The sequence below is a fragment of the Equus przewalskii genome, chromosome 21 (assembly GCF_037783145.1).
Source record: "Equus przewalskii isolate Varuska chromosome 21, EquPr2, whole genome shotgun sequence".
Taxonomy (NCBI): Eukaryota; Metazoa; Chordata; class Mammalia; order Perissodactyla; family Equidae; genus Equus; species Equus przewalskii.
In genome coordinates, this window is record NC_091851.1 from 37,950,256 (window position 1) to 37,963,694 (window position 13,439).

The 13,439-nt window shown below is 53.5% G+C and overlaps 2 protein-coding genes and 1 long non-coding RNA gene across 7 annotated transcripts in view; 2 read left to right on the forward strand and 1 right to left on the reverse strand.

Moving 5' to 3' along the window:
- SLC9A8 (solute carrier family 9 member A8) overlaps positions 1-6,025 on the forward strand; it is a 70,240-nt gene extending 64,215 nt beyond the window's left edge. For 3 of the 5 annotated variants that reach the window (XM_070589422.1, XM_070589424.1, XM_070589423.1), the window contains 2 exons: positions 381-527; positions 1,568-6,025. In XM_070589422.1, the coding sequence (XP_070445523.1) occupies positions 381-527; positions 1,568-1,675 (255 nt within the window). In that variant the 3' untranslated portion in view covers positions 1,676-6,025. The remainder of the gene's footprint in view (positions 1-380; positions 528-1,567) is intronic. The other 2 variants (XR_011531144.1, XR_011531145.1) reach the window with 2 other exon arrangements.
- A 1,371-nt stretch (positions 6,026-7,396) lies between these two features.
- On the reverse strand, positions 7,397-12,080 carry LOC139078265 (uncharacterized). The gene is made up of 3 exons (XR_011531146.1): positions 11,974-12,080; positions 8,344-8,431; positions 7,397-7,703 (listed from the first exon to the last, which is right to left on the reverse strand). It is a non-coding gene; the product is annotated as an uncharacterized lncRNA (long non-coding RNA).
- Positions 12,081-12,206: 126 nt separating this feature from the next.
- LOC103546142 (interferon lambda-1-like) lies at positions 12,207-12,945 on the forward strand. The gene has a single exon (XM_008512581.2). The coding sequence runs from the start codon at positions 12,258-12,260 to the stop codon at positions 12,831-12,833; it is 576 nt and encodes a 191-aa protein (XP_008510803.2). The 5' UTR covers positions 12,207-12,257; the 3' UTR covers positions 12,834-12,945.
- The last annotated feature ends 494 nt before the right edge of the window (positions 12,946-13,439 follow it).

A 13,439-nucleotide genomic window follows, 5' to 3' on the forward strand; every position in this document is an offset into this window, starting at 1 on the left:
CACAGACGGCCAAAGGGGCCTCCTGTCCTGTTCGCTCGTGAGGCACCAGCCGGAACAGCACGTCCCGGTCCTGGTGCGCAGGGGAATCACCTGAAGAGTTCAAACACCCAGCCGCAGGCCCGGCCCAGCCCTGAACTTCTCATTTATTCACAATTCAGGTCTATTCCTGGGTATCTGCCATGTTTTTACAAACCTTCCTGCCTCCCTCCCGGGAGGCCCTGTGCTGCCTGCAGACCCCCTGCACTGATTTGAAGGCGCACTTAGGACTGGGGACACCAGTGGCCAGGGCAGTGGGCAGCAGCTAGGTAGGCTGGGTGGTGTGGGGGCTTCCGGGAAGCTGCCAGCTGCCCACCCACTGCCCGCCTCCCCTCCCCCTGCAGGGCAACACCGTGGAGTCGGAGCACCTGTCTGAGCTCACCGAGGAGGAGTACGAGGCCCACTACGTCAGGCGGCAGGACCTGAAAGGCTTCCTGTGGCTGGACGCCAAGTACCTGAACCCCTTCTTCACGCGCCGGCTGACGCAGGAGGTGGGGCCTGGCCAGCACCACACAGCCAGGGGTCTCTCGCCTTCCTCCCTCGGACGTGCAGTGGCCCAGAGCGGGGTGGGCAGGGCAGGGCAGGGAAGGCCCACGTGCTCCGTCTGGGGGAGGGGCAGCCAAGCCACTGCGTCTGCTTAGCTTTCTCTCCGGCAGGGGCGCGGCTGCATGTGCTGTGGCGTCAGCACCTGCTCTTTGTCCTTTTCTGCCATCTTTAGTGCAAGTTTAATAATAGACTTGTGAGCACAGTTTGCTTTTCCTGGATGATAGACCCGGGGCACTGATCAGCTCCCCAATCTGAGTGAGGAATTTCAGACATGCTGGGCCTCAGGCAGTGGTCCAAGGCTCAGGGCTCTCTTTCCATCCCTCCAGGCACGGCTGGCCTCCGGGTTACAGTGAGTGACACAGTCTCACAGAGACCAGCTTGGACCTGCTTTGCTAAAACTGTCATCCTGCCCCATGCAGGCTTTCAGGGTAGAGGTGGCGTTCTTCTGGCTGCTGCCTCCCCTTGTTTCTGAGCCCCGTTTTCTCTCCTTTGGGGATTGCTGTCAGCATGTGAGCTCTTTCTGTGAGCCAGGCGTGACAACAAACATTTTTCATGATTGCTTCATTTCATTCTCCCAAGAACCCATGCAGTAGATGCAGCTGTTATCTCACTTGACAGCTGGAGACTGAGGCCCAGAGAGGTGAAGTCACCCCTGAGGTCACACAGCCTTGGCAAATACATGGCAAAGCCGGGAGCAGAGCCTGACTATGTCTGATTCCAGAGGCCACATTTGTTAACGTCACACCATCCTGCCTCTTCCTCCTGTTTCTGAGTGACGCCTCCTGTTAGCTCCACCCCACCAAGAAAAATCCCAGCTTGAGTTTTAGTTAGTTTACACTTTGAAGTCGTCTGTGGCCATGCACCCTGCCTCCCATCTCCCCCACAAGTTAACAGAGCAGCTCCCCATCCCTTCCTCGGCTCTGACCCACACCCACACCCACACCCACACCCACTGACGAGGGCTTGGTTGTGTCTCCTGCCCCAGGACCTCCACCACGGGCGCATCCAGATGAAAACCCTCACCAACAAGTGGTACGAGGAGGTGCGCCAGGGCCCCTCTGGCTCCGAGGACGACGAGCAGGAGCTGCTGTGACTGAGCAGGTGCTGTGGCTTCTGGACAGGCAGGGCCTCCCAGCGGCTCCCAGGACGGACACCCAGCCAGGGCCCCGGAGGCGCATGCTTTTGGCCTCTGGGGTCGATGAGGCGAGGTGAGGCCGAGGCTGCTGTCTTCTTGCCGCGGAACTCCGGGGCCTTTGGAGCCGGCGGCTGCTGCTGAGACGCGATGCATCGCCTCCCGGTCCTCTGCTCTCGGTTGCTCCTCCGCCCAAGATTGGAAGGACCTCTGTCCAGGTAGCCGTTTCCTTCCGCCCCTCCAGCCAGGGCCAACAGGCACCCGCCATCATCATTGTGAGAGGAGAAGGCCTGCTGTGACCCGTGTGCTCGGGAGCACTGCTGTGCGCTTCCTGCCGTTTGCAGCTGCCGCCTTCACCACGGCCCAGTGTCTGCAGAGCAGGCGAGGGGCTGGCCGCCTGTCCCTTTGCATCATCAGGGTGCCTCCGGCCTCAGCAGCAACAGCTCTGACCTAAGTGGCTGGCTCAGAAATCTTGAGAACTGCACACTCCTCTTTGTGATGTTGCTTGCACTCCGAGAAGGAAATACCGAGTGATCTTTTCTTCTTGACCTCCGCCGGGCACCTCGCAGGCGGTCTCCCGGGCCAGAATACTGTGAGTGTTTACACTGGTCTGGAGCCCAGGGCGCAGGCCCTGCTCTGGAGCACCTTGGAAGCTGCATCCCTGCGCTTGGGGGATGAAGGAGCCTATCCTGTGGGGTCAGAGTGCCCTCTAAAGGGAAAAACTAGAGGTGCAGCGTTTACACGGGCCTGCAGCCACTGTCTGAGCCCAGCGTAAATTCGTGGACTTTTACAAAGGGGGAGGGTGAAGCAGGTGCCTCCCTCACCTCGATCCCCTGCTCGGTGGTCCTTGTTTGTCCGGGGGCCCCTTTTCCTGGGCTTTGTGGGGTCTGCACACCGTGTACCTGCTGCCACCCTCACTGCCGATCAGCATTTCCTCCCTTTCCCTCTCCCAGTTCCCTAGTGTCTTGGGTCCCATCTGTCCCCCATACCAGGGTCCCAGCTCACCAGGGCAGCTGTGCCCCATGCTCCTCCCCTGCCACCCCTCCCCAGGACCCCAGTGGCTCCAGAGCCTCGCCTGCAGTCCCTAGTCAGCCACTGCCAGCCCAGGACTTGTTCACAGAGTGCTTGCACGTGGTTTTTCTCTCACCCGCACACCTCGCCGCATCCCCATGGTCCTGGCCCCCGGCCCTCTCAGGGCAAGGCGCTGCCAATCATGTTCCGAGGAAGCAGAGTTACTGACTCGCGCTGCCCTCCTCACTTGCGCTTTAACAAGCCTCGTAGCTGCTTGCCTTTGCCCAGCCGCCAGCTGTTGGCGGTTCCCTTATGTGGCTCAGGGTCCCCACTGGCGCCTTAGCACATGGCACCCCCTGGGGTAGTTTGATTCATCACTGCATGTCCTTGGTCCTCTGTGGTGGACCCTGGGCTGGCAGCAAGAACGATTCCACCTCTTCGCCTCAGGGAGCGTGGCTCTGGATGCCAGCAAGGACTGACTTGGGACGCCCTGGACATGCCCAGCGTGTAGGCCAGGCCCCTGCCTCCTCCTCCCTTTCCCAGAAGAGTAAGTGTGAGGCCAGTCAGGCAGGAAGCACGCACTTTCCTTTTGATGCGTGGAAAGTAAATTTGAACTTGACAGAGCTCAAACATGAGCCTATTTCTTTCTGTAATCTCCCACCTTAACCCCATAATTTGAGCCAAACAGGATTGTTTTACTGTTCCTCACCTCCCCACTGCAGGAGTCATGCCATCATAACTCTGGTCTCCGTCATTTCCTGTTTCCCTTTGATGGAAAAGTAAGAGAAGTGGTCAAAGAGGGAGGGGACCTTTGTCTACCCCTGGGCGGAGGGGGCAGGGGTCTGAGACCAGGTGGTTCTCTCATTCCTCAACTTGCAACTGTCTCATGATTTGCTCTCTCCCCTGAAATTCAGGGGTTGATCTCAGAGGTCTAAGGTATAAGTTGAATTGTAAACTCAATAGCTTGCCAGAAAAAAAATTTTTTTGGCTGTGAGTTCATAGATTGAGCAGTGAAAACAGGATCTTCTCAGTTCACGCTGCCCCTTGTCACCAGGTCCCTCCTGGCCTCCCCTGTTAGCTGAGACCCGAGGTGGACACTGTGGTAGAGAAGCAGTGGGGGCACCTTTCCTGGCAGGAGCCAGCACCGGGCTGGATCCCCTCGAGCTTCTTCTGCCCCCCGCTGGCCGTGGGAGGGGCGGGCAGCCTGGGAGCACTCCCCCCCCCCCCCCCCTGGGACCAGCCTCTGTCCTCCAGCCGCCTCCGTCTAGTCGCCTCTGGAACAGGCAGAAGCCCACAGGGATAGATCTTTCTGGTGGATTTTTTCTTAATGTCTGCCTGAGAATCAAAAATTGCTGCTGTCTACCTCTAGCATACCTAATAATTCTGTTATTTGGGCATAAATGCCTAGAAGATAAAAACAAAAAAACAGCATAACTGTAACTTCCCGCATGTTTACTTTCTTTTAGGCCTAGGCCGCCGGCCAGGAGAGTCAGCACGTCGGGAAGGGCTCACCTCAGAGTGAGGCGAAGGCCTTGGGGGGCCGGCTGGTTAGCCGGTGAACTCAGAAGACACGCCTGTCCCGGCAGCCAGCCCACGCCCCAAGGCGCCCCACAGTCCTGTTGTTGTAGGACCCCTGGGAACAACCACGCCCCGAGGTTTGGGGTGCTAGGCCTGACAGGGAAAGGAGCTGGCCTTTCCTGGGTCCCCAGAGGTTAAGTTTGGGCTGGGCCAGGTGGCTCACTTCTCTAGTCTGGTGCTCAGACACTCAGCCCAGGGCCAGACCCACAGCCCTCCCACCCCCAGAACAGCCACCTTTCCACAGTGGGAATGCTGGCCAGGCCCCAGCTGACATGAGGCCACGAGACAGGGTCTGACCCACAATGCTGGCGGCCCCTGAGCACCCCAGGCCGGCCCGGGGGGCCCGGATTTGCCTGTGGATTCCTTTGTTTGCAGTGAAATGTGGACAGATGGGTGAGTGGGGATCCTTCTCTCCAGGACCCACGTCAGAGGTGCCATCACAAGACTTGGCCTCAGGACGTCCCAGGTCCACATGCCCACAGGGGCCCACACATGTGGCCTCAGCAGGTGGCCACAGCCAGGATCCCCCTTCTGCTGTGGTGGGGGGAGTGAGGTAGGGCTGGGTGGTGGCCGGCGTCTCAGCCGTCATTGCCATCAAAGATGCAGGCCTGGCCTGGGGTGGATCTGCTCTTAGAGCTGGTCCCTGACTCTCAGCAGCCGTGATCCGCCATTGACGAGGACTTTAAATGTGAAAAAGAGCAGGGTCCCCTGATCCTTCCCCGTGCCCTCCGGAGTGCAGGCCTGGGCTTCTCCCGCTGGTTGGTGGGTAGGAAACCACATAGGACCAGTAGGAGGCGGTTCACCAGGAACCCAGTCTCCGAAGCCCCAGGCGGTGTGTTTTCAGTGAAAACACCACAGAGTCAAGGCCTCAAGAGAACTGGCAGCCACACTCCCTTCCACTTAGGCTCCTGCACTTCTCACACAAGTGGGTTAGATATGCAGGGACTTCTGTTGTCATTGGCCATGTTACAAAAGCAGGGAGACTTTCTAATGTCCCCTGGCCCGCCCCATGTTCTCCCTGAAAGAAAAAAGCCTTGGCCTTTCCTCGCGGAGAGACGGTCTTCTCCCAGGCTGCTCAGCGTGAGCCCACCTGGCACAGGGTGACAGTGCAGTGCGTGAGCGCAGCCGCAGGGATGTGCAGAGGGGTGGTCAAGAGAAAGGTCCCTTGTCAGCCTTGTGGGCCTGTGCTCCCGGGAGGGGAGCCTGACGAGCCTGTCAGCGTCCTGGCGCCCCCTTCTCGTGGCCCCCTGCTCTAAGGCACCGCCGAGGCCGGGGAGCACCCTCACCACCTCGCTGCGGGGTCCCGGCTTCCCCACGGCTTCAGTGTTGTCGCCAGTATGGCTCCTGCAAAGCTTGATTTGTTCTCGGGCTTACTCTGAATCTTGTATTTTTGTGAGTAGTTTTCTTTGTAAAAATGAAAGATTTTTAAGTCCTGCTTTTTGATTCAAGGACCATTGGGAAGGTCGGGCTTGTTCTGTTCTCCCCCGAGTCCGCTGTGAGCGACGCTCGCTCCATCTGGTGCCGGGACACGACTTGCTGCTCTTCTGGACGGGCTCCTGAGTGGGCAGGGGAAGAGCGTCAGAGGTCGGGACCGGTGGCTGCCGTGCAGGAGCCCCTGCTTCGTCTCACCGGACTCTTGAAAGAATCCAGAAATGGATGGAACTCAGTAATTTAGTCACTGGATACTTGCCTGGAAATAAAAATGAATGCTGCTGAACCAGAGACGGTTTCTGTGTTTTCGTTCGGTGGCTTTGTGGACACACGGGTCACACTCCTAGACTCAGCTCCGTGTCACTGCCTCCCCGACTCTCCGGACCAGCAGCCCACGTGGCCAGCGAAGCGCAGTGGTCAGTGGGTGGGAGTGTGGGCTCTGGCTCAGGCAGGCCTGGGCCTCCTTCCCGCCCCTACCCTCGGGAGCAGCACGGGAGGCTGCGCAGAGGCTCAGCGCAGGCCCAGCCTGCACACGGCCCCCGGCTGCCTCCTCACAGGCCTGGGGACCCATCTTCCCCGGGCTGGCGGGCTGCTGGTCTCCTGCCTCCCGAGATCGCAGCTCGCCCCTGCGGGGCCTTTGCCTGACTGTGCACCAGGAGCCCGCGGGTCTGCCCTCCAGGCTCTGAATCCGCACAGCCGCAGGAGTCTGATGGAAGGAGGTGGGGCTGTCTGTGGGACGTCTTGAGCGTCAGTTTATTTACGCCCCATCGTACTTCCAAAAGGCGTCCACAGCTGCATGTTCAACAGGGCAAACAAAAAAAGACATGTCAAGTAAGTCGACACCAGGCAGGAGAACGTGTCCTGACCCCAGACCCCGGCCTTCCGGCAGGGAGGCAAGAACTAGGCCTCTTCGTTCCTCCTGGCCCTGCACTGTGCCCTCATCCTGCCCCCAGCCAGAGAAGGAACCAGGGAGAGTCAGTCACACTTAGGACCCACCTGCACCTGGGCTGCCAGAGCGCGCACCCAAGTGCCTGCCGGGAGCCGGGTGGGGCCGGGCTGTCAGCCCCTTTCCCACCTGATAGACCTGGGCTCAGAGAATGATTTCTCTACCAGAACAAAACTGTGCAAGTGTGGTGACAGGTGGCACTGGAGTGATGGGGACTCTGGCAAACATAAAGCAGAGTCTTCTCAGACCACAGCTGCCTGCAGGGGAGGCTGGGAGATGGCGTGGGGCTGAGCAGAGCATCAGCCTGGACAAAACAGAGTGCTGGAAAGAAAGGGAGAAGGGGTCCCAAGGCACACTGCCACTGGAGCACCTGGGCATTCCTCCTTCACATGTCAACCTTTTCCTCCACTCCCAGAAAGCACGCTTAGGGTGGAGGGGAGCAAGCCAGGGAGGAAGTACTTTCCCTAGAGGCCAGGAAGCTGGGGAGAGGGCCCCGCACCCCAATATGTTAGAACAAAAAGAATCCTGATACAGCTTCACGAAGCGAGACCGCAGATGCCAAAACAATAGACACAGTGTTAGCCTCTAAAAATTAAATTAACGCTGTGTGTCTCTATCGGAAAACATCGGGAACGACAGATGCCAAGTTTTAACTTGGGTTCTCTCTAAGTGGAAGGATTGTGGGTAACTTAAAAAAATCTCACTGTTTGTACATGTTTCTATTTCTGTCATAAAGAACATTTATTCCATAATAAGGGGCACACGGCATGTTATCTGCACTTTTCAAAGTGCGATTAGCAACGGCACCAGACCCAGGGAGCAGGTGCTCCAGGGAGAAAGGTGGCGCCGTGCAGGCCACTCGGGAAGCAGGAAGTCTCCTCAGCCGTCATCCTCGTCATGCTCGGCTGAGAGGTCACCTGGAAGGGCGTCCGGCCACACCTAGGGAAGTGGGGACCACACCCAGCCTGCTCCTGTGGTGGGGCCACCAGAGAGCTAAGACTGGTTCGTAACATTTTCAAACGGCTGAAAAAAATTCAGAAGAATATTTCATGATGTGAAAATTTATGAAATTCAAATTTCAATGTCCATAAAGTTTGGAATTTTTTAATAAAAAATGTATGGAAATTTGTTTGCTCTCTTGTTATATAGGTACCAACGTATTTTTTGTCTCTTGGCTCTCAAAGCCTAAAATATTCCCTATCTGGCCATTTACAGAAAACGCTGCCCGCCCCGCCCTACAGAAATTCTTACACACTCGTGCACCAGGGCACACCCACGAGAATCTCTGTAAGAGCAAATGATGGGGACGAGCTAAGTCTTTCCCACTAGGAACAGGGACAACAGGTCCCGTGAGGTGAGGACACGCGCCGTACGCGGTGAGGATGAGGAATGAAACTGGAGTGACCCGTCAGCGCGGACAAACCTCAACACGCTGCGAGGAGGGGAAGCAGGTTGCAGAGGAACACAGGGGAAGACGTCCATGTGACCCACGCAAAAGAGGGCTGGCGACTACGGTGCTCAGGGATGTGGCCGGGTGTCAGCACGGGACCCAGGGCTCCCGGGGCGGGGGGGGGGGGGAGGAACTGCATTCGAACCCCAGTACCCGCCCCCCTGCACCTGTGTCCCTGGCCTTTCCCTCCGAACAGCGAATGTGTGTGCGAACCTGCAGGGCCCGCTCTGTGGTAACTGAGCCGCTCGCTCTCCCGGGGCCGTCCCAGGCCAGGACGCCTTCCGACCAGTCAGGATTAGGCCTAGTCACGGGTGACAAAATCAAAATGAGTACTGGCTCCCCTGGAGTCCTGGAGAACCAGGATTCTCGGCATGGGAAAAGAAAGAGAAATGAAGTTCAGTAAAAACCCTGCTGGTCCTGAATTTTAATTTAAAGTATGAACTTTAAAGTATGAACTTAGGATGTATTTTGTTTTTGAAAAAATATAATCCTGTTCCTAGCTCTACCCATTGAAAGGACCTAGAAACAACAACCAACCCAGTGGAGTGAGACCCCTGGCTCTCAGACTGTGGCTCCAAATGTCAGCTCACAGTAAAAGGACCCCGCGTTCTTTGGGGAAATGCCTAATTCCAGGACTTGGGCAGGAAATGCACAAGATGAACCTGGGGCGCTGGAAGCAATCAAAGATTTCAGGGTCACGTGAGAAGGGCTCAGGAGGGAGCTTGAGGAGGTTCCTACTGGCCAAAGACAGGAAAGTGAGTGTCAGTAACATTAATATGCAATGGATTGAAATACTTAAAATTTACTGAAATCAGTGAGTTCATAATGATACTTTTTAAAAATCAGTCACTATTGGGGAGATTCGAAGGCATCAACTCATTATTCTGAATAAAAATAAAGGGAAAGAATGAAGCACTTATCCTGCCTTTCTTAAACAGTACCACTGGTAGTCAAAGAGTAGATCAGAAATGTTTCTTTTTGACTTTCTAAAAAAAATAATCATAGGGGCTGGCTGGGTTGCATAGTGTTTAAGTTCACGTGCTCTGCTTCGGTGGTCCAGGGTTCATAGGTTCAGATCCTAGGCACGGACCTACATATCCCTGTGACCAAGCCATGCTGTGGCAGCGTCCCACATACAAAACAGAGGAAGATTGGCACAGATGTAAGCTCAGCAACAATCTTCCTCAAGCAAAAAAAAAGAGGACAATTGGCACAGACGTTAGCTCAGGGACAATCTTCCTCAAGCAAAAGAAGGAAGATTGGCACAGACATTAGCTCAGTGACAATCTTCCTCAAGTAAAAAGAGGAAAACTGGCAACTGATGTTAGCTCAGGGCCAATCTTCCTCACCAAAAAAATAAAAAATAAATCATAGATTTACAGGAAGTTGCCAAAAAATAGTACAGAAAGGTCCCACGTACCCTGCACCCAGTTGCCCCCAGTGGTAACATCTTGCATAACTACAGAACAATATTACAACCAGGAAATGGACATTGACACAATCCATAGACCTTGTCCAGATTACTCCAGTTTTACATGCACTCCTGTGTGTGTTTAGTTTTATGCAATTTTATCACTGATATAGATTCACACTGCCACAGGGAGGTTTCTTTTTATAGAAGTATTCCAGCTGCCAAACAAAGAACAAATATAGTTGTCCCTTGGTCTCTACGGGGGATTGGTTCCAAGATGCTGCACGGATGCCAAAAGCCGTGGATGCTCCAGGGCCTCATGTAAAATGGTGCAGTGCTTGCGTGTAACCTTCGTGCATCTTCCCGTGTACTTTAAATCATCTCTAGTTTACTTATAATACCTAGCACAATGTAAATGCTGTGTAAATAGTCGTTATCCTGCACTGCTTAGGGAATAATGACAGGAAAACAGTCTGTACACGTTCAGTACAGATGCAGCCATCGTGGGCCTTTCGATCTGTGGTTGGCTGAATGCGTGGACGCAGAACCTGCAGATACAGAGAGGCTGACTGGACCAGAATTAGAATAACTCCATTTTGCAAGCACCAATGAAATAATGGATCTCAGGACTAAGTAACAGCCTTAAGGGCTCTTAACATCCCTAAGAGAGAGAACTCGATATCACGTGCCTCCTGACGAAAGAAGACAACATCGATGAAGCATTCTCACTCAAAAAATCAAACCCAAGTCTGAGCCGGCCTCAGAAGTTGACTACCACGTGATGCAGCACATTAACAGAACGAAGGACAAACACCACACGATCGTCTCAGTGCAGAAAAGCACTTGACAAAATTCAACACACTTTCATGATCAAAACACACAACAAACTAGGAATAGAAGGAGAGACTACCTCAACATAAGAAAGGCCACATGTGAAAACACATGTGCCACAGCTAACATCATACTCAACGGTGAAAGACTGGAAGCTTTTCCTCTAAGATCAGGAACAAGGCAAGGAGGCCCACTCTCACCACTTCTGTTCAACATAGAACTGGAAGTCCTAGCCAGAGCAATTAGGCAAGAAAAAGAAATAAAGTGCATCCAGGGGCCGGCCCAGTGACATAGTGATTAAGTTCCCACATTCCACTTCAGTGGCCCATGGTTCATGGGTTTGGATCCCAGGCACCAACCTACTCACCGCTCATCAAGCCACGCTGTGGAGGCATCCCACATACCAAAAAAACAGAGGAAGACTGCCACAGATGTTAGCTCAGAGCCAATCTTCCTCACCAAAAAAAGAGAAAAAGAAAAATGCATCCAAATTGGAAAGAAAGAAGTAAAATTATATCTGTTCTCAAATGACAATCGTATATGTATAAAACCCTAAAGATTCAAAAAAAAAAACCTGTTAGAACTAATAAATGAATTCAGCCAAGTTGCAGGATACAAAATCAACACACAAAAATCAGTTGCTTTCTATACACAAACAATGAACAATCTGGAAAAGAAATTACAAAACAATTCCATTTACAATAGCATCAAAAATAATAAAATATTTAAGAATAAACTTAACTAAGGAGGCAAAAGATTTGTACACTAAAAACTATAAAACATTGCTGAAAGAAAGTAAAGAAGACACAAACGGAAAGACATCATGTGCTCACAGGTTCAAAGACTTAATATTGTTTAAATGTCCATACTACCCAAAGCAATCTACTGATTCAATGCAATCCCTGTCAAAATCCCAGTGGCATTTTTGCAGAAATAGAAAAAAAAAATACTAAAATTTATATGGCATCTCAAGTGACCCTGAATAGCCAAAACAATCTTGAAAAAGAACAATGTTAGAGGGCTCCCACTTCCTGATTTTAGAACACATTACATTCAAAGCTACAGTATTCAAAATAATGTGGTAGTGGCATAAAGATAGACAATACAGACCAACAGAACAGAAGAGAGCGCCCAGAAATAAATCCTCACTTATGCCATCAAATGATCCTTCAACAACGGGGGCCAGGGCCACCCAATGGGGAAAGGACAGTCTCAACAAATGGTATTGGGAGAGCTGGACATGCACATGCAAGAGAATGACGTTAGCCCTTACCTTACACCATACACAAAACTTAACATGGATTAAATGTCTAAATCTAAGACCTAAAACTATAAAAGTCCTAGAAGAAAACATACGGAAAAGTTTCATGGGACTGGATCTGGGAATAATTTCTTGGATATGACACCAAGAGCAAGAGCAGACAAACGGGACCACAGCAAACTCTAAAACTTCCGCACATCGAAAGGATGCCCCTTCGCTGCTGGGGCAGCCTCACCCTCGCCCCCCAGGTCGCTGCCCCTCTGGGAAAGTCCTCAAGCCAGTTTCCCATCCCTCCACCTGCCTTAGCCTCAACCAGGGGCTCCCCAAAGTCGTCAGCTACCTGGAGGCCGCCCCAGGGAGCCCTGGACTGGAGATTCTCCAGGCACAGGGCCTTCTCGGAAACAAGGCTCTCCCCACGATGGAATTTCAGTTTCTCTTTCCTTCTTGGCACAGGTCTGGACTCACCTTGCTCAGTGGCTGGCCCCACCCCCTCATGCCTTTTCAGTCAAAGTGAAGATTGCAACTTCCATTTGCCTTTTCACTTTACACACATCACCTGGGACTGCCCAGGGAGCCTGGCTAAAAGCAGAGCCATGAGGCCAGAGGAGCAGTTGAGATCCGACCATGACTACAGCTTGGGTTCTGGTGCTCATGACCGTGGTGCTGGGCTTGGCCACAGCTGGCCCTGTCCCCACTTCCAAGCCCACCACAACCTGGAGGGGCTGCCACATGGGCAGGTTCCAATCTCTGTCGCCACGGGAGCTGGAAGCCTTTAAGAAAGCCAAGGATGCCTTGGAAGAGTCGCTCCTGCAGAACGACTGGAGCTGCAGCTCTCGCCTCTTCCCCATGACCAGAGACCTGAGGCTGCTGCAGGTGTGGGAGCGCCCGGTGGCCCTGGAGGCTGAGCTACACCTGACGCTGAAGGTCCTGAGGACTGCGGCTGATGCGTCCCTGGGCGTCGTCCTGGACCAGCCCCTTCACACGCTGCGCCACATCCACTCCAGGCTCCGGGCCTGTGTCCCGGCTCAGCCCACAGCAGGCCCCAGACCCCGGAGCCGCCTCCACCACTGGCTGCACCGGCTCCAGGAGGCCACGAAGAAGGAGTCCCAAGGCTGCCTTGAGGCCTCCGTCACATTCAACCTCTTCCGCCTCCTCACACGGGACCTGAAATGTGTTGCCAGCGGAGACCTGTGCGTCTGAGGACCTGGACCCACCGCCGCCCGTCTGGAACCCAGACCTTATTTATGAACTAACCCATCCCCGCCTTAAGTTATTTCCCCTCCCCCCTTATTTATGGAGCTTCGACTCTGACTCAGACCCCTAAGAATTGTTTATTTTTCTACTTTTGTATAATCTGTGCAAATAAACAGTAGGAACTGTAAAGAAAGAAGAGCCAAATACCAGTTTTCGGGAGATCGGAGAACAGAGGAGCATGTTAATAACAGCAGGGCTGCAATCAGCGAAACTGAGACTGGCAAATGCTGAGGGACGAATAGCCCAGCTTCCTCAACAAACACATTTCAAGGAAAGAGAGACAGGGCCCTACGCTCTGCCCGGCAGTCTGTAAAGGCCATTTACAGGCCTGTCCACGAACTGCGGCGTGCGGGCCTTATTTGCGCCCTGATGCAACCAAACTGTTCTAAACATACAGGTTCATAAGACAACTGGACATGGGGACAATGACTGGGTATTTGTCACTATTAAAGAATTGTTATAAAAATTTAGATGTGCTCATGCTATTGTGTTTCAAAAGTCCTTGTCTTTTAGATACACATACTGAAATGTTCACAGATGAAACAGGTGTCT

Excerpts from the sequence above, each read along its gene's own strand:
- LOC103546142 (XM_008512581.2), top strand. The coding sequence starts at position 12,258 with ATGACTACAGCTTGGGTTCTGGTGCTCATGACCGTGGTGCTGGGCTTG.